This window comes from Ursus maritimus, unplaced genomic scaffold (genome assembly GCF_017311325.1).
Source record: "Ursus maritimus isolate PB19 unplaced genomic scaffold, ASM1731132v1 scaffold_17, whole genome shotgun sequence".
Lineage (NCBI taxonomy): Eukaryota > Metazoa > Chordata > Mammalia > Carnivora > Ursidae > Ursus > Ursus maritimus.
In genome coordinates this window covers 54,569,208-54,591,711 of record NW_024424119.1, presented here as the reverse complement: position 1 = coordinate 54,591,711, position 22,504 = coordinate 54,569,208, and the positions used below count along the sequence as shown (strand labels likewise).

The 22,504-nt window shown below is 57.6% G+C and overlaps 1 protein-coding gene across 1 annotated transcript in view; it reads right to left on the bottom strand.

The window, feature by feature from the left end:
• Positions 1-520: 520 nt before the first annotated feature.
• Positions 521-22,504, bottom strand: part of HMCN2 (hemicentin 2) — a 148,288-nt gene continuing 126,304 nt past the window's right edge. Inside the window, 15 exon segments of the mRNA XM_040631353.1 lie at positions 521-1,364; positions 2,387-2,513; positions 3,380-3,499; positions 4,110-4,430; positions 4,942-5,070; positions 5,993-6,128; positions 6,870-6,991; positions 7,133-7,195; positions 8,374-8,611; positions 9,016-9,137; positions 9,239-9,376; positions 10,662-10,811; positions 13,906-14,175; positions 20,899-20,980; positions 22,476-22,504. The exon segment at positions 22,476-22,504 is cut by the window's right edge and continues 165 nt beyond it. Coding sequence (XP_040487287.1) covers positions 1,019-1,364; positions 2,387-2,513; positions 3,380-3,499; positions 4,110-4,430; positions 4,942-5,070; positions 5,993-6,128; positions 6,870-6,991; positions 7,133-7,195; positions 8,374-8,611; positions 9,016-9,137; positions 9,239-9,376; positions 10,662-10,811; positions 13,906-14,175; positions 20,899-20,980; positions 22,476-22,504 — 2,393 coding nt within the window. The 3' untranslated portion in view covers positions 521-1,018.

Here is a 22,504-nt window from a genome sequence, read left to right as displayed (position 1 = left end):
GGAACAAATGGTCTCTCCTCTTCAAAACCACGTGCAAAAGAGTCTCTCTCTGCCAGAGGTGGTGACCGGGGGCAGCCGGCAACAGGGTGGTCGCTGAGCCAAGGGCTGCAGCCAGCCCAGGGTGGGGTCAGGGGGGTGGGAAGACAAGCAGGGCACTGGGCTTCTGCCGAGTCCCTGGAGACTCAGACCCTATCCCAGCACACTGGACACACGCCAATACATACATAGATGTTCTAATCCTGTCCCTTCCCAGCTCATTCCGTCAAAGCCAAAGTCCCCGCAATGGCCCAGAGGCCCCAAGGATCTGACCCAACACCCTTACCTTTCTGATCACAACTCCCTCTTCCTTCCCCCAACCCACCACAGCTCCAGCCTCCCCCACCCTCTTGCAGGATGTCCAGCAGAGAGCACATTCCTGCTTGAGGCCCAGGGCTGCTGGACCAGAAGGGTGGTGGCCTCCCCCCACCCCCAGCCAAAGTCCCTCCTTACCAAAGCAAAATAACTGGGCGAAGAAATCGAGTGGGTTAAAAAAGACCATTTTTATATTATACATACACACGTGGGGTTCAGGATGATAGGGCCAGCCGTGGGCGGAGGATAGCTGCTGCTGTCCTCCCAGGGTCTGTCCCTCCCCTCGGGCCTCCTGGTGTGCAGTGTCCCAGCCAGGTCTCCCTGGGTCTTGGGACAAGCCTTGGAGGAGCCAGTCAGACAAGCAGGCTTCCCTCTAGCCCTGCCCGCTGGCTTCCCCACCTAAGGGCAGCCTCACACTCTTGCCTGCCGAGCTCCACCTCCACGGGGGCTGGGGGGAGCTCCCGTCCTCGCTGTCCCGGAGTCAAGGTTGCACACAAGGTCCTGTTTGCTGAAGGGCTCCATGACGCACAGGGGTGGGAGATGACGTCGCTTGCCACAGTTGATGGCGGGGGCAAGGGACCCGGGAGGTGGGGGCTGGGCCCGCTCCTCCCTGTCCCCCATCCCCCGGGGTCACTGACCCAAAAGCTGCTGCCAGTGACCACGCCCGTCAGTAGGGATAAGGGGACACAGCGATGAGCAGGACGAAGACACTCTGGTGGCGCGGCGCGGCGGCGCGCACGGTCAGCCGGTAGAGACCGGCGCGGGTGAGCGCGCGGCGGGTGTAGACGGCGCCGTGGCCGGCGCGCAGCGGGCGCAGTGCGAACGGGCTGCGCGGGTCGGGCTCGAGCACGCTGAGCTCCGTGCGGTTGGCGGGGACGCCGGCCTCCGAGAAGGCGGCGACGCGGGCCACGTCGTGGTGGGCGCGCACGCCGAGAGGCAGCGGCAGCAGCTTGTACTGCAGCGTGGACGGGCCGCCCGCGCTGCAGTCCTGCGAGCAGCGCCGGAAACACGTCCTGCGGGCGGGACACACGCACCGACTCGGGTGGCGGGCAGAGCGCCCTCCGGCGATGCAAACCGGCCCTCAGCCCCAAGCTCCGCAGTACTCCCTGGCGCTGCCGGTCCCCTCGCCCCCAGTGCCTTCTCCACAAGCACTGCTGTGAGCCCACTTTAGAGATCAGCAGACTGAGATCCAAAGAAGCTAGAGACGTGCTCCCTTCCCATGGGGGCGGGTCCCATAATCCCATCGGCCTTTCCCAGCCCACAACCCGGGGCAGTCCGGTGGACAGTACAATTGAGAGCCCCCCCAGGTCCGCAGGGAAGCCCAGAGCTGAGTCTCCTGCTCTGGGTTTGCAACGAGGGAGGCAGACTCAGACCCGTGCTTAGCCTTTCAAGGGCCTCCATGCCCCCTCCCCACCCCCCGCCTAGGCTCCCAGTTGGTAGAGTCCAGGGCAAGTCACCGTCCCTAACCGTCCCTAATTGCTGCTGCTACCGCTTGTGCCGCCAAGGTCCCCACGTGTGAGCAGCATCTTGACGAGTGTCTGCAGCCACACTGAGCGGCGTGAAGGAGATGGGTTTTGTGTTTGTGTGCCAGTGTGTGTCGGAGTCCTCGGGTTTTGGGGGGTTTCTGGGTGGCGTTTATGAGTCTGTGTGTGTGTTCCTGTGTCTAGGGTTTTCTGTGTGTAGTCATGGGTCTCACGTGTGCAGCTGCAATTCTCTCCAGCTTCTGGCTTCTCCCTGCCCCCGGGGCCTCATGCCCCGGCCGCAGCCTCACTGCACTAAACACGAGTGTCTACAGGAGCTTGCACCCCGAGCGGCTGCAGGAAGGGGCTCTCCATGAGGGCACCCTGCCCTGTGGGCACAGATGCCCCGCTCGGGAACTCTGGCAGGGTTGACCCCACGGGACCCCGCAGCTGGGCCCCTGCCGGAGACATGGCCTTTCAGGAGGAAGGGTCCAGCCGTCCAGGAGCCAGAACGTAAGCACCTGGCTCCTGGCAGACCACGCGCCCCGTGCAGCCCCAGCCAGTTCAGCTCTTACCCGGGGCTGGAGCCTTGCCGGTAGGTGGCCGGACACGGCGTGTCCACGCACTGGTAGCTGCCACGGGTGTTAAAGCACATCTGGCTGGGGCCACACGCGATGCCGTCCTCCTCACACTCGTTGATGTCTGGGTGGGGGAAGTTGGCAAAGAGACGGGGAGCGAGAAGATGGTGCGAAGTGGAAGGGCCCGGGGCGGGAACCGCAGAAGGCGTGGGGGCAGGGGCAAAGCAGGAGAGAAATGCCTCCAGAGGATGAGTGAGGAGGGCAGCCCCTCTGACCTTCGAACCCAGCCACCTTGATCTAGGCCAGCCCAGCTGGCAGGCCCTGAGCACCTCCCCCATCTCCCCAGGTGGGCCCCCTAGGGACCTCTTGAGCCTGGAGCTGGGCTGCAGGATCTCGAAGAGATGGGGGCTGCGCTCGACCCAGAGTGCCGACCGCTCATGACCCTTGTCTGCCCCTGTGGAAGCCCTTCTCAGAGGACATTCACAGATCCTCCCGCAGAGTGAGGGATGGAGACAGGCAAGGCAGGCCGATTCCCACAGCATGGCTGGCCCCAGCTCCCGCCCGGAGCACATTCAGGAGAGCACCTTGGCTTGGGAGTTAGGGGGCTCCCCTGCTCTGACTAGCGGCTGCTACCTCCCTGGAATGCTGTCTCCCTGCCCGCCCTCCCCAGGTCTCATCCAGCTATTGCTGGGAGGACTGTTAGCTCCATTTCACCAGGAGACTGAGGCTCAGACAGGTGAGGTGAGCTCCCCGGGGACACACAGCAGAGCTGCGATCCACCTCCAGGGCTGCTTTCGGAGCCTGCCCGTGCAACCTTGTAGTTCCTGCTTGGAGTGTGGCTTCCCGCCTGGCCGTGGGCCTCTGGGGTGCTCTGAGCTCCTCTCCCTGCCCCACCCTCACGTGAGATGGTTGAGAAGCGGCTGGAGGGAGCCAGCCCTTCCCATGAAGCCCCGACCTGGCCCGCCCAGACCCGGGAGGGCCACAGCTCACCCTGGCAGTTTTTCCCGCTGGGGAGGAGGCGGTACCCCGCGGGGCAGAGGCACTGGTAGCTGCCCTCGGTGTTTCGACAGGCGTGCTGGCACAGGCTTCTCACCCGGCACTCATCCAGGTCTGGCCCAGGCCCAGGGGTGGGGGGGGGCAGAGACACACTGAGTTACTGGCGCCCCGGCTCTCCGCCCGCCCACCCCGCTCCCCGAGGCAGCGGTGAGCGGGAAGACACTGCTTCCAGCACAGACCCCTCTGCCCCCACAGGAACCCTGAAGCCAGTCTGCCCTCCCCCCTATCTCCCCTTTGCCTCTGCAGCCCAGCCCCAGCCAGCCTCCCTCGGGGGCCTGGGGGCTGTCCCTGCTCCCCCACCCCCAGCAGTCCCTGTTCACCCTCTCCTGTCGACCTGCAACAGTCTCCTTCCCTCCTGCGAACCTCCCTGCCTGACTGCCTCACCTCTGCGCACCAAAAAGAGTGTTTCTCAAAAGTGGGTCAAGTGTCCAGAGGTCAAATGGTTGGGGAAATCTTCCGTCCCCCCTGGGAAGCCCGCTGCCCATCCGTACTAGGGCTTCCAGATGGCATGGGACAGGACATAACTATCCGCCCGCCCTGCCCCCCTGCTTGCAGTGAGCCCTGGGGTTCTGAACATGGGGTGTGGTGCCCACACGCCCAGCCTAGGAGCGTGATATAACGTAGTGGGAGTGGCCCCAGTGGGATGGCCGGGGCTCGGCCTTACCTGTGCAGACACCATTCTGCCGGATGAAGCCGGCGGGGCACCAGGCCCGGCCCAGACTGCTCGGGGCCCCGGAGCCTGTCCGGAGGGAGACCCAGGCATGGTAGGAGCCCCTGGGGAGGGGGGTCCGGGGCCGCAGCAAAGGCACCAAGGGACCCCGGTGGCTGACAGTGGTCCCATTTTGTTCCCTCTGCTCTAGTGGGGTGCAGGTCTTGCCGTCACGGAGGAGGGTCTGGCCCGGGGGGCACAGGCAACGGTAGCCGCCCTGGACGTTTTGGCACTGGAAGGCGCAGGTCCTGGGTAGCTGCAGGCACTCGTTGATATCTGGAGAGGAACGAGGCCAGGCCGGGCGCCAAGCAAGGCTCAGAGGGCTCGCCACGGCCACTCCACCGGACTACAGCCATCTCTCCTGGTCTCCCGCCTTCCCTGGACTCCAGCGGCCTCCCCCACTGCATACAGGCCTGCCCGCAAGCCTCCCCTCTCCTGGACCACCTCCGGCCTCTGCAGCTCAAGGAGGCCTCAACCTGTCCCAGCTCTGGGCCTCCCCCCAGGCTCCAGGGTACTTCAGCATCCTGGGGAGGCCCATGCTCCCCGCTCAGCCTCCCGAGACCCACCCACTTCTGCCTAAACCTCCCGCTCCTCCTGGGCTCCCGGGGGAGGTGACCTTGCTGGGTAGGGGGTGAGGTTCGGTGCCGGACAGCAGCAAGGGATTGGGGCACACGGGCGGCGCGCCGTCGGTGTTAGCTGACAACACCCTTGTCAGAAACACTCCCTGCCCGTGCGCCAGATGGTTCTGACCCGACGAGTGTCCACCAGGGGGCTGAGCGTCCCGTACCTAGGCAGGGCAGGCCGGGGCCCTGGAGCCGGTACCCCCGGGGGCAGCTGCAGCGGTGGCCACCCGGGGTGTTCTCACAGATCTGGTTGTAGCGACACTCATCCGACTGCTCCACGCACTCGTCCACATCTGGGGAGGCAGGGGTGTGGACAGAGTTGGGGCCGAGCCCCGCCCCCTGCCCCAGGCGGACACGGTGTACCACATCTGGGCCTCATCCCCGTCCCCTCCCCCAACTTCGGTGCCCCCCCCCCGCCCCGGAATGCCAGTGTTTGCAACCACCTCTCCCAATTAGGCCAGCTTTGGACAGTAAGAAGGTTCTGGGTCCGAAAAGAAAGCAGGGGCTTAAAAGGTGGGCCCTGGAGGCAGAGTCCCGGGTTTGGACCAAACTCTGCCCTATCTCTGGGTCCTTGAGCAAGTAATTCTCCCTCTTCCAGTCTTGGTTTTCTTATCTGCGGAGAGGGGTCAGGACGGGACCTCTTCAGGGGGATTAGGCATGAGAAGGCAGTAGGCGCCTGGTTCAGGGAAAGAGCTCTAAGAGTCAGTGAGAAAGAAGGAAGTGAGGGCGGAAAGGAGGCAGGAGGCAGAGAGCCGTCTGTGACCCCGCAGACCTGGGGTCACCTCCTCTTCTGAGTTCCAGTCCCCCCTGCACTTTGCCCCTGCACTAGGTGATCCTGTCACCCTCAGAGGACCCGTGATCAGGAGGCTCTCGAAGGCCGGGGCACGAAGGTCACCATCCAGGGCGGCCCCTGAGTTTCATCTCAAAGGCTAAGTGCAGCTGATGCCTAGTGGCTGCTGGAGAAGCTGTGTTGAGAAGGATCTGGAGGCTGTCTTTAGGCCAGGGCGAGATCCAGGAGGGGACCTCGGGGAAGTGGCAGCAGACAGAGCATATTTGCCATCCCTGACCTGGTCAGTTCAAGCTTTCTCCCCGGCCTCACTGCTCCTTCTGCCAAGAGAGTTCTGCTTTCCCCAGAGGCCCAGACTCCCAGTGGCACACGGCACCTCCTCGGCTCACGCCTGACAGATGGACAGCCCCCCATCCTGCCCCTGTCACCTTCACAGCCGGCCCCATGGGGGGCCACCCGGAAGCCAGGCCTGCAGTCGGGGAGGCAGTGGTAGGACCCAAAGAGGTTCACGCAGCGCTGTCCCTCCTGGCAGAGGTGGGCATCCCAGGCACACTCATCCACATCGGGGCAAACAGGGGCAGGGGCCGCGTGAACACACATCCCCCAGGCCCTCCTTGCCACCCTGACCCTGGCTATCTAGACGCAGGCTTCCTCCCCAGGCCCAGGAGACCCTGGCAAGAAGGCCCTACCCCTCCTGCTAGCTCTTTCCATCATCTTGCCCCTCTCCCCGAAACACAGAGCCCGCCCCAAGGGACCCACAGGCCTGGGTGTGGGGCATCTGATACAGGGTTGCAGACAATGCCCCGTGGGCACCCGGGTCAAAGCGCAGTGGAGACTTGGCAGGGCCAGTCCTCGCTGGTGGGAGCAGAGGCATGCAGCTGGGGACGGTCAGCATCTGGACAGTGTCCTACGGTCACTTTGTGAAGGGGCCAAGTACAGCAAGTGGGGCAGAAGGGTGTCCACTCACTTCCAACCCCAGTCGGCTGGGAGTGGCCATGGAGTGGCGGGAAAGCCCCCGAGGCCATGTCCGGGCTCAGCAGGTGTGCACACTACGGGCACGGGGTGGCCACATGTATGTCTCCGGGGCTCCCTAGCAGCCCCAGCACTTGAGTCTCTCCTATCTGCTGCCCACATAGCAGGAAATTCCCAATGGAAACAGGGTGTTGCCACCCCTTGCCTGGCATCTGATGCCACCAGAACAGGCCGTGTCCTGAGGTGTGTCCGGGCCGGGTTCCTGGCTCCAGAATGCCCCGCACACACCCAGCCCAACTCCAAGGAGAGCTTCTGCCCCCGGGCCCACTCACCTCTGCAGTTCCTGTCGTCCCTGGCCAGGGCAAAGCCTGCCGGACAGGAGCAGGAGAAGCGACCAGGTGCATTGTGGCAGGAGTGAGAACAGGGGTTGGGACCCTCTGAACATTCGTCCCTGTCTGGGGAGTGGGGGGTGGGGGGACAGAGCTCTGGCAGTCTGCACTCACAGGCCCTCCTGCCAGCTGGCCAGGACACATTGTCCCTCCCAGGCAGAGCCCCCCCCCCAACCGTCCATGCCAGGGGGCGGGGAAGGCACTCACCCACACAAAACTCGCCCTGGGCATCTAGCTCAAAGCCCTCTGGGCAGCCAACTTCATTCTCTCCTGCAAGGCAAAGGGATAGGTTGAAGGATGCCAGGGCATGGCGGCCAAGGTGCCCAAGGACAGACAGCAGCCTTGGCCGTAGCTCCCTCCTGCCAGCCTGGCCAGGCTGATGCCCAGCCCGCCCTGGAGCCCATTCCCAGCCCAGGCCTGTTGGAGGCACTGGCCGTGGGTCAGGCCATGGAGGGGGGGCTCACAATGGGCTGGCCAGACTGTAAAGCTGGCAGACACAGGAGAGATCATTACAGAAAAGAACAAAACAGGCTGTCCATGCGTGCAAACGAGCACTCCTGAGAATCCAGAGGAGTGGACGTGGCCCCTGGCTGTGTGTGGGGGAGGGGCTGTGCAGAATGGGTGAATGATAGCATCTGATGCAGCAGCAAGCGCGGGGGGCGGGGCAGACTGTGGTCTGGAGACAGGAGCCCAGACTCCCGAAATTATTGTCAGGACAGCATGTTTGCAAAAGCAATCACTGGGGGCCAGGTGAGGGTTTCAGTGAAAACAGTGCTACTCCTGATACCCTACAAGGCCGGGGATACTATGCCCATTTTACAGGTGGGAACACTGAGGCTCAGAGAGGGCCAGGGCATTGCTGCCAAGGTCCTACAGCTGGGAAATGGTGTGGCTGGGTTTGAACCAGGGTCTGCCTGACCCCAAAGCTGTGCCCTCACCACTGTCCCATGTTCAATGTTACAAACAAGTTGGGACCTCAAATATTGGTACCGGGTGTATCTTCAGCATCCCCTGGTTGAATATAGACAGTGTGCTCATGTGGGCGTCTAGGGGTTCCAGCTGGGGCTCCTGGCGGCCTGGGTGGGGCCTCTGCTGCAGGGGCCCTTGAGCAGAGGGTGGCCTATGGCTGGAGTCTTGAAGAGCAGCCTGATGGGGGGTGGGCTTGGACCTTCACCATGGGGCCGGGGAAAAGCCTCTGGAGGGTTTGAACAAGAGTGGCCTGAAGAGCTGTGTCCCGCCTGGGGGTGTGGACGGTTGGACGGGAGCAAGGACATGCTGGAGGTGAGTGGACAAGGAGGTGAGCTGTCCCCGTCCCAAGTTTCTGGTCCATGGTCCGTGTGTGCAGGAGCGGGGGGCGTCCCCTTGGCTTTCAGCCACGTGCATTGGGGGCCCCTGGTAGGTGTCTAGCTGGGGCAGTGGGGAGTGGAGACAAAGGACGGGGGCCTCACCAGCTCGCAGGGCTGTGGTAAGCTGGAAGTGCAGGGCCTCGGCCTCGGGGTCGAAGGCCGAGCTGATAGCCGAGGCCTGCAAGTGCTGCACCAGCTGGGGTTGGAGGCCCCGGGCTGCGCTGTACTGGATGCTGTGGTTACAACGCAGGAACGTGGGAAGGCTGTCCTGCAGGAAGTGCTGTGTGGAGCCCACAAAGAGACGGCCAGGCCCCATCTGTACATAGCGCTCCTCGAAGTCCTGGAGGAGGAGGAGGAGGAGGGGGAAGAGGAAGGAATAGGAAGAGGAGGAGGAGGAGGAGGGGGAAAAGGGAGACAGATAATGTCCCAGATTTCAACTTCCAAGGGATGGGAACTGCAGGCCCCCATTCAAGGAGCCAGGGATGCTGGAGGCGGAGGGCTGGTGGGCCTTTCACCTCCTCCTCCAGCCAGGTGGGCACCCTTGAGCGGGTCTTCCCTTTGGCATTCTTATGTATGAAATGGGGAAGACACCGGAGAGGCTGGACCCAGGGTATCCTCCCACAGGGCTGAGTCTGGGCCAGGCCACACCCCAGCCCCTGCTGGGGTGTCAGGAGGGGATGCTTGGGGCAACACATCCCATGCTCTCCCCTGCCCCCATCTGCGCCCCTTGGGGGCGGCCCCCACCTGCACTTGAAGATCTGCGTCAGCCAGGCTCTCGGGGACGCCGCCACTGACCACCACATCAAGGAGCAGGAGACCCTCGGGATCCAGGCCCCGGGCCTCCTGGGTCATCGTGAGCAGCTCCCCTGCAATCCATCCCCGCCCAGCCTGGAGTCACCATGGGGGAGAGGCCCTGGGCTCAGGCCTCAGCCCCACCCGGCCTCCCTGGGAGAAGACCCCCGCTCACCTGTGGCAAACTCCACGTGCGACTTCTGCAGGAAGCTGCCAGCCGTCAGAGAGTGGCCGTTCAAGGCGTCCCCACTCTCTCCAGCCAGGGCCCAGTAGATGGGGGCGATGGTGACCACGAGGACCCGCATCAGAGGCCCTGCACAGGGCGGGCGTGGAGGCTGGGTCAGGGCCGGGTCCTGAGGGCCACCACTCTCCTGCTCAAGATCCCTCTGTAGCTCCCTGTTGCCCCAGGAGGGCTCAGTCCCTTCCCTCCCTGCCCAGGCTCAGCCCTGCGATCACCTGGGCCAGTTACTGGATCAGAACCCGGGAAGGGGGAGGGCAAATAATCCAGTTTGTGGAGAGGTTGTGAAAAGGAACCGAATCCATGTATACAAAGAAAGGCATGTAACTGGTTGGTATTGAACTCAGTTCAACAAATCGGAAGGGTGATGGGGTCACCATCGAGCCTGGGACACGGGTGCTGGACCAAGCTGAAAATCAACCAAGTCTCCTAACCTACAGACGCCTTCCAGAAGAGCCTGGGGGAGGAAGGCCATTGACTTTGAAAACGGGGTAAAAAAATCACTCTGGACATGGATTCCCAGACCTTCACGTGATGCCCAGCCCTTCTCACTGGGCAGGGGGTGCCGCAGCCCGGGGATGGGGAAACCCCACTCGCTTGGGGTGAGGGATGGCTGAGCTTCTAGTGAAGTGGCTGACTCAGAAAAGAGGTGTGGAAGGACCCAGTTTGCCCCGCATGGAGGCTGGCCCTCCTGGCCTCTTCTCCATGGCTCCTGCTTGGGCAGCTGGAAGAAGCAGCCGCATCTGGGCAGCCTCTCTCTCTACTCGCTCCCTGCTGCCAGCCAGCCCGGAGTGCCCCCCAGCCGGAACTCCCTGACCCCACGCTGTTCACACAGGCCTGAGGTCAAGGGCAGCTCTGGAGGTGCTTTGGCATTGCCCTCTCCCTGCTCTGGACCCTCAGGGTGCCCTGCGAGGGGCGAGACAGCAGGGTCTGCAACATCACTCCAGAACATTCCATCTGCTAGGGCACGCTAGTATGACTCTGTTTGAAAGTGGACATTCCTTGGTGCTCTGGGGCTTCTAGCTAATTTTATTGTCCTCAATTTCCCCATTCTGCCCCCTCCAGGCCATACCCCTTAATCCTTCCTTTCCTATCAGCTCTTAACAGCGGGAGCAAATCCTCACTTGGCCATCAGTGATCTCAAAAATCATTGTCTGACTGCACTCACGTATCCTGATTATTTCACACTGTCTCTGTCTGATTTTTATTGTCTTTTTGGGAGGTAGTGGGGGTGGGGAGAAAGTGGCCGGCACCTAAATCCACTTTGGCTTGGACTCGGGTCTTAGGGGCAGTCAGATTTCCTCCAGCCTTCAGCCAGCCTCAGAACACGGGCGCAGGAGAGGCTCTGAACCCCACTTACCCACGCTCGCAGGGATATGGCTGATGCGGCTCTGGATGGTGGTGACCCCAGAGCGTGCCTCCTGTTGCACGCTGGTGTTGAGGGTGGCCCTGCTAAATTCCTGGCCATTGATCACCCCGGACATGCTGCCCCGGCTCCCGCGGGGCTCCCCTGTGAGGAGGGCAGAGAAGAGTGACGTTATCCACCTCTATGCCCTCAGAGGAAGCAGGTACTGTTACCCACTTCGCAGAGGAGTAACTGAGGCTCAGCAAGGGGAAGTGATTTGCCCAAGGCCACACAGCTCGTGGGTGATGGACTCATTGCCCAGGGGATCTTGGCTCGGGGGGTGGGGGTGAGGCTTTTAAGAGGCGCCCTGCACTGGCATGGTGCTGGCTTCTAATTCTGGCTCTGCTGTCACCTTCCTGGAAATCTGGGCAGGTCAGGCCCCCCAAGACACCCTTGAGTTGGCTTATCTATAAAGTGAGGAGGTGGGACCACCGATGTGCCAAAGACCTGTCGGGTTCTAAAATGCCGAGAGCTCGTGATGGAGGGGCTGGCATGCTCCTCTGAGCCAGGGCACCAGGCCAGGACCTGAATGCTGCCACCCGAACATCCTTCCCTCCTTCCATGGCCCTGGCTCCAGCCGCCCTGCAGCTGCATTTCCAACAGCAGCCGGGCGGTCTGCAAGCAGGTGCGCTCCAGCACTAATCAGAGAGTGCTTCCTCTGGCTGATGGGCCAGCTGTCTCCTCGGCACAGATGGCATTCTGGGGGGGCCGAGAGACAGAAGCTAGCCTGCCTCTTCGCTCGCTGGCTCTCTGGGGAAATTAACAACCAATTGCCCATGATCTGTCGAAAAGATAACATAAAACACTCAACTGCCAGGTCCTAAATGAGTAAACCAGGGGGCTCATTCATTTTGGATTCCAGGAAGCAGCGCCGTTTCCTGCAGCCCAGAGCTGGGGTTTGATGAGATTTGATGCCCATCTGGGATGTCTCTCACCAATAATGTGCAGCTCTGGGGTTTATGGGAGGGACAGAGGAGCAGACCGTGAACCTACCCCTGGCCTCTTAATAAGGGGAAGAGGAAGAAGTTGGGTGCAGAGAACAAGGCAGCAACGTGGCCTGGCATCTTTCAAAGGCGACAAGAAATTGGAGGCTGGGGATGACAAGCCACTGTCAACTTTCTCAGACATGGGGTGACTGGGCAGCCTCTTGCCTCCCATGAGGCCCGGAGGGGCCGCCCAGGCTGACGGGAAATGAGGAAGAGAAGACAGTGTTCATGGTGAGAGAGCCTCAGAACCCCTGAACACAGTTTACCTAGCCATGCCCCCCTGGGCTTATCCTAGAGACCTACCCAGACGAACACACAAAGACACACACCACAGTGTCCTTTTCAGAGGGGAAACTGGAAAAAACCAAACCAAACCAAACCCTAAACGTGCTGCTTATTTAACAAAGCCAACAGCAGGTAAGTTGGGAAAGTGTCCCAGTGGAATATGAAACCGCTGAAGACACAGGCTGGGTTTACTGCCATGGGATGTTGTCCAAACAGGTAGGGGCGACCTATACATTCATCCTCATTTATAAAAAAGAAAAAGCGCCTCTCTTTACATTCGGGGAAAAAAGTGTAGAGGGATATACCCCAAGTAATGGCCCAGATAGCTATTTCTGGTCATTGAAGGAGGTGAGAAAGTGGCTAATTCATTCTTTCCTTGTAGATTCGTTTCTAACTTACCTGGCCTTCCTCTAATTAGCATGTAGGAGACTTTAAACATGGTTGTTTCCATTTAAAAAGTAAGGAGGCTGTGGTAACTGAAATGATGTGCCCTTTAAAAGATGTGTGGGGGTCCTAGTCCCCAGACGCGAGGGTGTGACCTTATTGAAGACCGGGTCTGTACAGAGGGGGTCAGTTAACATAAGGTCATTAGGGTGGGCCCTAACTTAATAACTGGTGTCCTTATGTGACGGGGAAATTTAGAGGTGGGTAGATTCCGGGGGGAAACTTGTAGGGAACTCATAGGCAGAGCTGTGGGTGATACTTCTATGAGCCAAGGAAAGCCAGAGTTTGCCCGCAAACCAGCAGGGGTCGGGGCATGGGACAGATTCTCTATCACAGATCCCAGGGAACCAACCCCGCTACACCCTGATCTGAGGTTTCTGGGCTCCAGAACTGAGAGACACCTACATCTCTCTGAAGCCGCCAGGCTGTGGAACTTTGCTGCGGCAGCCCGGGGAGACTCCTCCAGAAGCCATGTGCAAGGCTCTGTGGTCTGGGGTGGGGGCTTCCCAACAGGAGAGGAGAAGGACGGGGGCCAGGCTCTGAAATAAACGGGGGTCTGCTCAGACCTAAAGCTGCCCCCTGGGGCAGCACCTGTGGCCGGGTGTCAGAGAACCACGGGGTTTCCAGAGCTGCGTGGTACTGGAGCCCTGTCTGCAGGAGATGAGGAGACCAGGGGCCAGAAAGGGTCCCGCTGTGGGTTGGCTCAATGGGTTTCGAGTAGCTTTGCAAGGGGCAGAGTGTCAAGCCCCAAGTCCTATTAGTCCAGACGTGCTGCCTGGAAAGGTGCTCTACGGAGACGTGGAGAAGTAATCTGACCGTGTGTGTGGTGACAGATGAGAGACGGCCGCCAGGGCCGGGGACAGAAACGCAAAGCCACAGATAGGGAGTATTTGCTACAGAGACACAGAAATGACGTTCAGAAGCAATATTTGGAGACTTTCCATTGTGCAGTCTGAGTCATTTTACTGTGGTTTCTCAGGCTAGTCCTTTTCTCTGTTTTGAAGTTTGGTCTGGCCCAAGGCAGAAGGGAGCTGAACAGGGAGGCGTGACGTGGCAGGTGCGTCTAATGCCAGGAAGCGGCATCAGTCACTGCTTCCCCACCACGGCCTAATTCACAGACTTAACAAAGCAACCCCCAGAGGGGGCACCACGGATGTCCTTGTTTTATGCTGCCTATATCCCCAAAGAGGACCCATGTCTGTGCCAGGTAAGCCGGAATGGCCAGGGGGTTCCCGTCCAGTATGAGTGGCCAACACTTAGCCTCTTGGAGCCTCAGTTTCCCCAACTGTAAAGGGCAGGATAGAGAAGATGACCCCTAAGTCCCTGCTGGCTGGTTCCTCCCAAGTTTGTGACTCTACGCAAAGAGAAGAGTCAGGGAGCTGGCAGGGTGGGGGGCCACATCCCCCATAAGCAACACACAAATCCCCCACTGAGCAGGAGATCCCGCCTCTGTCCACCATGGTCTGAGCGGGGACGCCCCATACCTCTCACGGCCAGGACTGCCCGGGCCGTGGCGGAGCCCAGGAGGTTCTGAGCGACGCACTCGTATGTGCCCGCGTCCCCGGCCTCCACTTGCTGCAGCCACAGGCTCCCGTCAGGCAGGGTCTGGAGCCGCCGACTGGCCCGCAAGGGCTCGCCCGCTCGCAGCCACTCCACCGTGGGCACGGGCTCTCCCGAGGCCTGGCACTGCAGGGCCACGTCCTCCCCGGATCTCACGGTCACGTCCTGGGGCTCCACCCGGAACACTGGGGCACCTGTGGGAGGCCCGGGTGGTTTAGGGAATGTTCTATTATTTGTATATGTTTGTTCATTCAAACAGATTAGAAAATGCAGCGGTAGAAAGGGGACAATAGAATCACAAGTGACTGTCACATCCAGTTACGGTTCTGGCAGAATTTCCTTCGAGACACTGTTTCCCAGAAAACGACCCTATTGCTCCTAGCCGCTTGCTTGCTTGCCTCCTTCTCACCCCATAATAAATCCTAAGCTGCCTTTCCATGCCATGAAATACTCGTTCCTAGGCCTACTTGGTGTTCCACTGTTTGGGTCTATTACAGGGAGGTCTTCCAACCTGGTGCCTCTAGTTGGCACCACGTTGATGGGAGACCGGGGTCCCTGTCACCTGCTGTGGGTGAGGCTCGCTAAGTGGCTCCCTGACCCTCAGTCTCCTCATCTGAAAGACGGCAAACCCTGTGCACTCACTCCCACAGACCCTCCAGCGCGGCTGGGAGGAAAAGGCAGCACACGCCCAGCGCTGGTGAGGACGGGGGTAAGGCGAGCTCACACACACTGAGGGTACGGGTGCAAGCAGGTACAGCCACGTGGAGAAGGGCCAGCCAGGGCACCCGTTCCCATGGTTGCCGTAGCAAAAGGCCACAGACTCGGTGGCTTAAGCAGCAACGGTCCTCTCTCTCACAGCCCTGGAGGCTGGGAGTCCCAAACCAGCTGTTTCACGGGGTAACGTCAAGGCGTCCTTCTTCCTCCAGAGGCTGAAGGACAGAATCCGTTTCTTGCCTCTTCCAGCCTCTGTTGGCTTCTAGCGTTCCCTGGCTTGAGGCTGCGTCCCCCTAGTCTCTGCGTCCATGTTCCCCTCCCCTTCCTCCCGTTTCTCCCCTCCTCTTCTTCCTCCCTTCCACCTCTTCTTTCTCCCCCCTCCTCCTCCTCCTCTTCTTCCTCCCTTCCGCCTCTTCTTTCTCCCCCCTCCTCCTCTCCCTCCTCCTCTTCCTCTTTTTCCTGCCCCCTCCTCTTTCTCGCCTCTTCCTCCTCTTCTCCTTCCCCTCCACATCCTCACCCTCCTTTTCCTCTTCCTCCCCTCCTCCTCCTCTTCTTCCCCATTCTCCTCCTCTTCTTCCCCCATATACGAGATATATGCCTCTGTTATAAAAGCACTTATGATAGCATTTAGGTTCCACCAAAACAATCCAAGATAATCTCCTCCTCTTAAGATCCTTAACTTAATCATGTCTGCAGAGATCCTTTTTCCAAATAAGATCACATTCACAGGTCCCGGAGACGAGGACACGGTCATATCACTGGGAGCCACTTATCAGCCAGGATCTCCTAAAGTGGAACGTATGCCTGCTCTCTGACCCAGCCACTCCTGGGTCGATACCCTAACAGAAACGTGCATGCGTGTCCACCAACGGCATGCGTGAGAATACGGAAGCAGCGCCGTTCCTAACCGCCCGGAAGTGCAGAGCCATAGGCAAACTGTGGTGTGTCCGCTTGCAGCCAACCATACAGCAACGAGAATGGATGAACGCCTTCCACGTGCGATCTCGCACACGGTGTTGTGCCCAGAAAGCCTGACACAAGAGCACATACGATATGGCTTCATTTAAATAAAGGTCAGAAACAAGCAGGAGCATGACACTGGCCATCGCTGTGTGAAGAGGCCAGCAAGTCCGCTCCCCCAACAATCAAATAGAAAACTTGACAAAATTATCCAAACCAACTATTTCAGGGCTCTAGAAGTCCATGAAAGGCAAACAACAAACTGAGCATCATTTATCCGTGAGAAGCTTCTAGAACTTCGGGCGAGAATGGTGGAGGGGTGTGGCCTGGGGCTGCTCCCATCTCCCACCCCCACTCCACTGTGGTCGTCCTGGGGGTTTTGCTGCAGCGGGGCTGGCTGTGAAACCCCCAGCTCTTGCTATTCCAAGGGACTGGCTTGATTTGCCGGTGAGGATGCATGCGTATTCTGAGAGACCGGGGTGCTGTCGGGGGTGGGGGGAGAACTGGCCGGAAGCAAGTGGGGACCTGGCACCTCTACTGGCCTGAGGAAACCAGGGGACCATCTGGAAGCTTAATGAGAAGAGCCTGGAAATGAGGGAGCCCTGGAAAGGCCAGACCGGCTCTCCACACATCCCTGGCTTCCGCGGACCAGGAGCACCTGCGCGGGGATCTGGGGGTGGATGGGGCGGGGGGCACAGGAAGAGTCAAAGCCAAGGCCACTCCCAGACTGCCGGAACTCTGAATCACTCCACGGCCACACGCAGGTGCATCGATGGAGGATGGAGCCTTAGTTTCTTTGCCCTTAATTTTCAGCAAGCTTGAGGGTGATGTGTCTGGGGCAGAATTTCCTTGGGTTTATCCTGTTTGAGTTTTGCTCAGCTTCTTGAATCTGTAGGCGTATGCCTTTAGTGAAAGTTTGCAAAATTCCAGCTCTCATTTCTTTAAATACTTCTCACCCCTTTCTCCTTTCCCTCTGGGACCCTGATGTCATCCTGTCAGATCCTGGCTTCGTCCCACTCGTGTCTGTGGCTCTGCTCCTTGTTTTTTTTTTTTTTTTTTTTGAGTCTGTTTTCTCTCTGTTGTTCAGACTAGGTAAATTCTATTGCTACGTCTTCAAAACCACTAATTCCTTCCTCTGTCCTCTTCATACTGCTGTTACACTGCCCACTGAGGTTTTCATTTTATCGGTTAAGTCCTACAACTCCCCTTTGGTTTTTCTGTAGCTCCTGTTTGTGCTGTCGTGTTTCAAGCATGTTTCCAGTTGCTTGGCCAGGCATTCTTAACGACGCTTATTTTAAGATCCGTGGCAGATTATTCCAGCGGCTGTCACTGTCTGTGGATCAGCTCTTCTCATTCAGGTTGAGAGCTGCCTTGTTATTGACAAGACGAGTCAGTTTCAGCTGCGACCCGAACACCTGGAGCATGACATGCCCCGGTTCTTACTTCCTAGCAGGCCTCCTCTGCCATTGCCAAGGGAAGGGAGGTGCTGCCTCATTGCTGCCAGGTGAGGGCGGAGATCCAGCTTCCCTAACTGGCCTCCGTGGGCACCCCAGGACAGGAGGGGTGCTCCCCTACTCCCGAGCAGACATGGGAGTTCAGGGTTCCCACTTCTCTCTGCTGACGTCACCCTGGCCAGGGTGGGGGGAACACCTGCTATTGCCCCTCACCTGGCCTCCCCTGATGCCACCCCCCAGGACGGGCACAGGGGTGCTGGGGATAGAGGGCAAGGGTGGAAGTGTAAGCTCCCCACCCACTTGGTCTTCGTTGATGGGCCTTGGGGTGTGGCTGCAGTTTTTCTCGTGGTGTTTGGCTGGACTAGGGTGGTCATTATCGGAAAGCTTTCCAGCTTGCTATGCTGTTCCTTTCCTGGCCCTTTCGCAAGAGAGAGCAGGCTTTTGTCGGGGATCTCTGTACGTGTGCGTGAGGAGGGCCCCTTGGCAGTCACAGGTTGCTGGCTTCTCAAGCATCCTGTCCAGGATACACAAGGCAAAAAGAGAAACGAGGGAATCCACTGCCATGTCACTCCACAGGTCCCAAGATCCTTCCTTAGTCAATCCTTCTTTTCTCTATCTTTCAGAGTCAATGTTTGTCTTCTACGTAACACCCAAGGTGTTCAGCCGCACGCAGCAGGAGGAATAGGGAGAAGGGCATCTACGCCATCTTGTCTGGAACCAGAACCCCCCGCCCCCGCAGTCCATGACAAAAACGCTCAACAAACTACATATCAAATAAAACTTCTTCCCCCGATAAAAAGTACCTGCAAAACCCCACAGCTGCCGTCATACTCAACAGTGGAAGAATGAACGCTCCCCGTCCACAGCTGGGAACAAGGCGAGGCTGTCTGCTCTCTCCACTTCTACTCAGCCTTGCCTCAACTGGATTTTTGTATTAGCCATGCAAAATCCAAAAATCACACCAATAATAATTCCATTCACAGTAGCATCAAAAATAATAAAATACTTAGGGGCGCCTGGGTGGCACAGCGGGTAGGCATCTGCCTTCAGCTCAGGGCGTGATCCCGGCGATCTGGGATCGAGCCCCACATCAGGCTCTTCTGCTATGAGCCTGCTTCTTCCTCTCCCACTCCCCCTGCTTGTGTTCCTCTTTTGCTGGCTGTCTCTATCTCTGTCGAATAAATAAATAAAATCTTTAAAAAAAATTAAAAAAAATTAAAAAAAAAAATAATAAAATACTTAGTAACCAACAAAAGAGGGATAAGACCCATGAACTATAAAACATCACTGAGGAAACTAAGATTTAAGCAAATGGTACAGAGCCATTGAATACCCATATGCAAAGGAAAGAAAAAAAAAGAATTTAGACCCTTATTTCACACAAAAATTAACTCAAAGTGAATCACAGACTTCCATATGTAAAAATGAAAACTGTCAACATTATAGGAGAGAATGTGACCTTCGGCTAGACAAAGATCGTTTAAGATACAATACCAAACACACAGTCTATAAAATACAAAATCGGTGAATTTGGACTTCGTCGAATTTTAACGCTTTTGCTTTTCCAAGGCACCGATAGGAAAATGCAGAGACAAGCCACAGATTGGAGGGAAATATCTGTAAATCACGTATCTGCTAAAAGACTCTTAACCCAGACGACATAAAGACTCTCAGAACTCATTCGTGAGACAAACAACCCAACTGTAAAATGAGCAAGACTATGAAAAGCATTTACCCAAAGAAGACATGTGAATGGGCCACACACACACACACACACACACACAAGTGCTTAGTGTCATTAGTTATTAGAGGGATGCAAATTAAAACCACAGTGAGATACTAGTTTGCACCTGCGGGATGACTGAATAAAAGAGGCAGACAACAAAACGTTGGCAAGAACGTACAGAGCCCGAAGCCTCATACACTGATGGCAGGAAAGCAAAATACTACAGCCAGTTTGGTGGTTTCCTGAAAAGTTAGCTATACTGAGCAATGCACCCGTAGGAGTCTACCCAAGACAAAGGAGGACACGTGCCCGCACGAAGACTTGCGTGCCGATGTTCACAGCAGCATTATTCCTAACAGCCCCAAATCAGAGACCAGCTGAATGTCTAGTAACCGGGGAATGGATACTGTCCAGCAATAAAACGGGAGGAAGCTCCGATACGTGCCATACTATGGACGAACTTCGAACACACTGATGAGCGAAAGAACTCAGAACCGAAGAATACACAGGATGCCACCTAGATGAGGTTTCCAGAAAGGTACGCCCACAGAGCCAGAAGGCAGACTGGCGGTTCCCTGGGGCTGGGGGTGGGAGCAGACGGGCAGAGGGAGCTTCTTGGAGTGATAAGAAACGTCCGTGGCGATGGATGGACAATGTTATAAGTTTACTAAGAATCGCTAACTGCAGGCTTAGAATGGGTGGATTTTTAATTTTTAAAAAGAGGGGTGGAGAACAGATAAAGTTTACCATCGTAACCATTTTGAAGTGTGGTGTTGAGTAGTGGAACCCACTCACGCTGTTGGGCAACCCCACCGCCATCCACCTCCAGGACCCTCTCGTCTTGCAAAACCGAGACTCTAAATCCATTCGCCCACGTGCCCCCAGTGTCCCCCCATCTGCTTTCTGTTTCTGTGACTCTGACAAATCTGGATAGCTCATCTAATCGGAGTCATACGGTGCTTGTGTTTTGGTGATTGCTTATTTCACTTGACGTCCTCAAGTTTCATCCATGTTGTAGCAGGTGTCAGAGTTCCTTCTTTTTTACGTGTGAATAATATTCCACCATACAAATGGGTGAATTTTGTGGTATATATCTTAATGAAGCTGTTTTTTTCAAAGTAATCTCTCTGCCCAACATCGGGCTCAAACTCACAAACCCAAGATCAAGAGTCGCATGCTCTACCAACTGAGCCAGCCACGCGCCCCGTGTTGATTTTTTTTTAAAGGCAAAACTCTGGACAGGGGTCACCTGGGGCAAGCAGCATTGACTGGAAACGGGGTACGATATTGAAGGGAGTGGCCGGAAGCTGGTAGCGTTCCATTTTTCTATTTTTGTTCTGGGTGCAGGTTAACTTGGCGGGTTCACGTTATTAAAATTCATTGAGGGGTGCCTGGACGGCTCTCTCAGTTAAGCAACTGCTCAGGTCATGGTCTCAGGGTCGTGAGATCGAGCCCCGTGTCAGTCTCTGCACTGGGCATGGAGCCTGCTTGAGATTCTCCCTCTCCCTCTCCCTCTGCCCCTCCCTGCTTGCACTCACTTCTCTCTCTAAGTAAGTAAGTAAATAAATAAAAGATTAAAAAAGAAAATCCATTGAGCTGTACCCTTGTAACATGTATTCTCCCTACGTACGTGAATCGTCACTACGAAGTTTTATTAAAAACCCCTGTTTAGTTGACTTTGCAGGGTTACTTTGGGGCTCAGACAGTACTCTGTGAACTACCAGCTGTTTGGCAAATCCGAGAGCTGTCACTATGGTCTTGTGGATGGTTGTGAATTGGAATAAATGGGTCCCCCGCCCAGCCTGGCTGTTGGGTCCCTGGATCTTCATTAGCCCCGACCCTGCTTCCCGTTCTGTAACTGGGGAGCCACTGCATGGGACCTCGGTTGTGTGCTCTCGATACATACTTGTCAGAGAATTCCCAGGCCCTGGCCCTGCCTCTCTGGCCTCCGTGCTGACCAGGGAGCCTGGCATGCACCGGCCCAGCCTCAGCACAGCCGCTCCCGCCCCCCAGCGCCCACCTCACCCTGTCCCCACCCAGGCTGGGGGGAGGCCTAGACTCACTCTGCAGTACGAGGATCACCACTTTCTCCACCGCGCCCATCTCATTCTCCGCGAGGCACTGGTACTGGCCGGCGTCGTCCATCTGCAAGAGGGTGTGGAAGGGGGGACGTGTTGTTCAGGAGAGCAGGGTGAGGCGGACAGCGGGGCACAGACACAGAGGACGGGAGCGAGACCCGTCTAAACATAGGAGTTTAGAGCATAAACCAGCCAGGGGCTTGCGGAGTCCATCAGAAGAGCCTCCGCGGCCGCTCGTCAATAGATGTCCAAAGGGAATCTAGCCCCTTTCACACCTGGGACGTGGGGGTCGTGGTGACTAAGAGCATGGATTTTTTGCACTCAGTGGAGCCACATGCTGCAAAAGCATGATTCAGATCCCCCTCTTTCAAACCGGGTACAACGAAGTATCATCACTCCACGGCACATTACCAGGGATTCCTTGAAAAAAGTGTTCCGTGGTGAAGTAAGTTTGGGAAACGCTGAGTCAGACAACAACCCGCTTCTGGCTGCAGGATTCCTTGGTCCTTTTATTGTGTGGGCATGTGCCGTGAGCCTTCCAGAGAGAGATGGCTTACGGTGTTTTCCCAGCTTAGCAAGAAGGAAGTTTTTTCTACAGGATACCCAGTGCCATGGCCAGTGAGGAAGCCCAGGCCGAACACGGCTCAGATTCACTTCTGAGTGGCCGTGCCACCAGGAGCGGAGCTGAGGGGCAGCCTGAGGCCCCTGTCTACACTGAGAAGGTGACATCCTGGAGGCCGCTCCCAAGGGACTGCGGGGGCAGCACAGCATGCAGCTATGAGTGGAGATTTGGGGGTCAGATCAGGATGGGACCAAATCCGGCTCCACTGGGGACTGTCCCAGACTCATTACAAATACACCACCATGTCCCCATATGAGTACACACCATCTCCCCATCGCTAAAACGGGGATCACGGCCACTAAAATTGGACAGGAAATCATGCTCATCAAAGCAGGAGTCTCTACCAGTGCCTGGCCCATGGTAGAGACTCGGATAACAGTGGGCGAAAGCAAGGGTTGCTAAGAAGAGCCCGACAGGACGGGACTGTGGATGTCTGCACGACCGCAGGGCTTGGGACACAAAAGGGAAGGGGCGTGGCTTCCCCAGGGCTCAAGGCTTTGGAAACAGCACAGAGCAGGAGTCAGGAGAGCTAGGATGGCGTCCTGCCTTGGGCACTTACTGGTCGTGGGCCTGAGCCTCAGGGTCTTCATCTGTAAAACGGGGCTCTCTTACTTGTCTACTCTGCCCCATGGGGTTGTTAATAATAACATTTATTGGTATCACCCAAGGGCCAGCACTCTTAAACACCTGGCGTGGGTCATCTCACTGATTTCTTACTATAAACCTATGAGGTAGAAACAACTATTAGCCCCACTGAATGGCTAGGGTGACTGAGGCACAGAGAAAAGTCACTAGCTGGAGGTCACCCAAGTTAGGAGCCGGGAGAATCTGGGTCATGGGCAGGAAAGTGCTTTGTAGACTCTAGGGGACTGTGGCAACCTAAAGAACTCAGAAATGGCTGTGGGTTGTCCCCACCCCAAGGCACCGGGTCCCGCCTTGCCTCTGTCCTGCGGATGGTCAGCGAGCCAT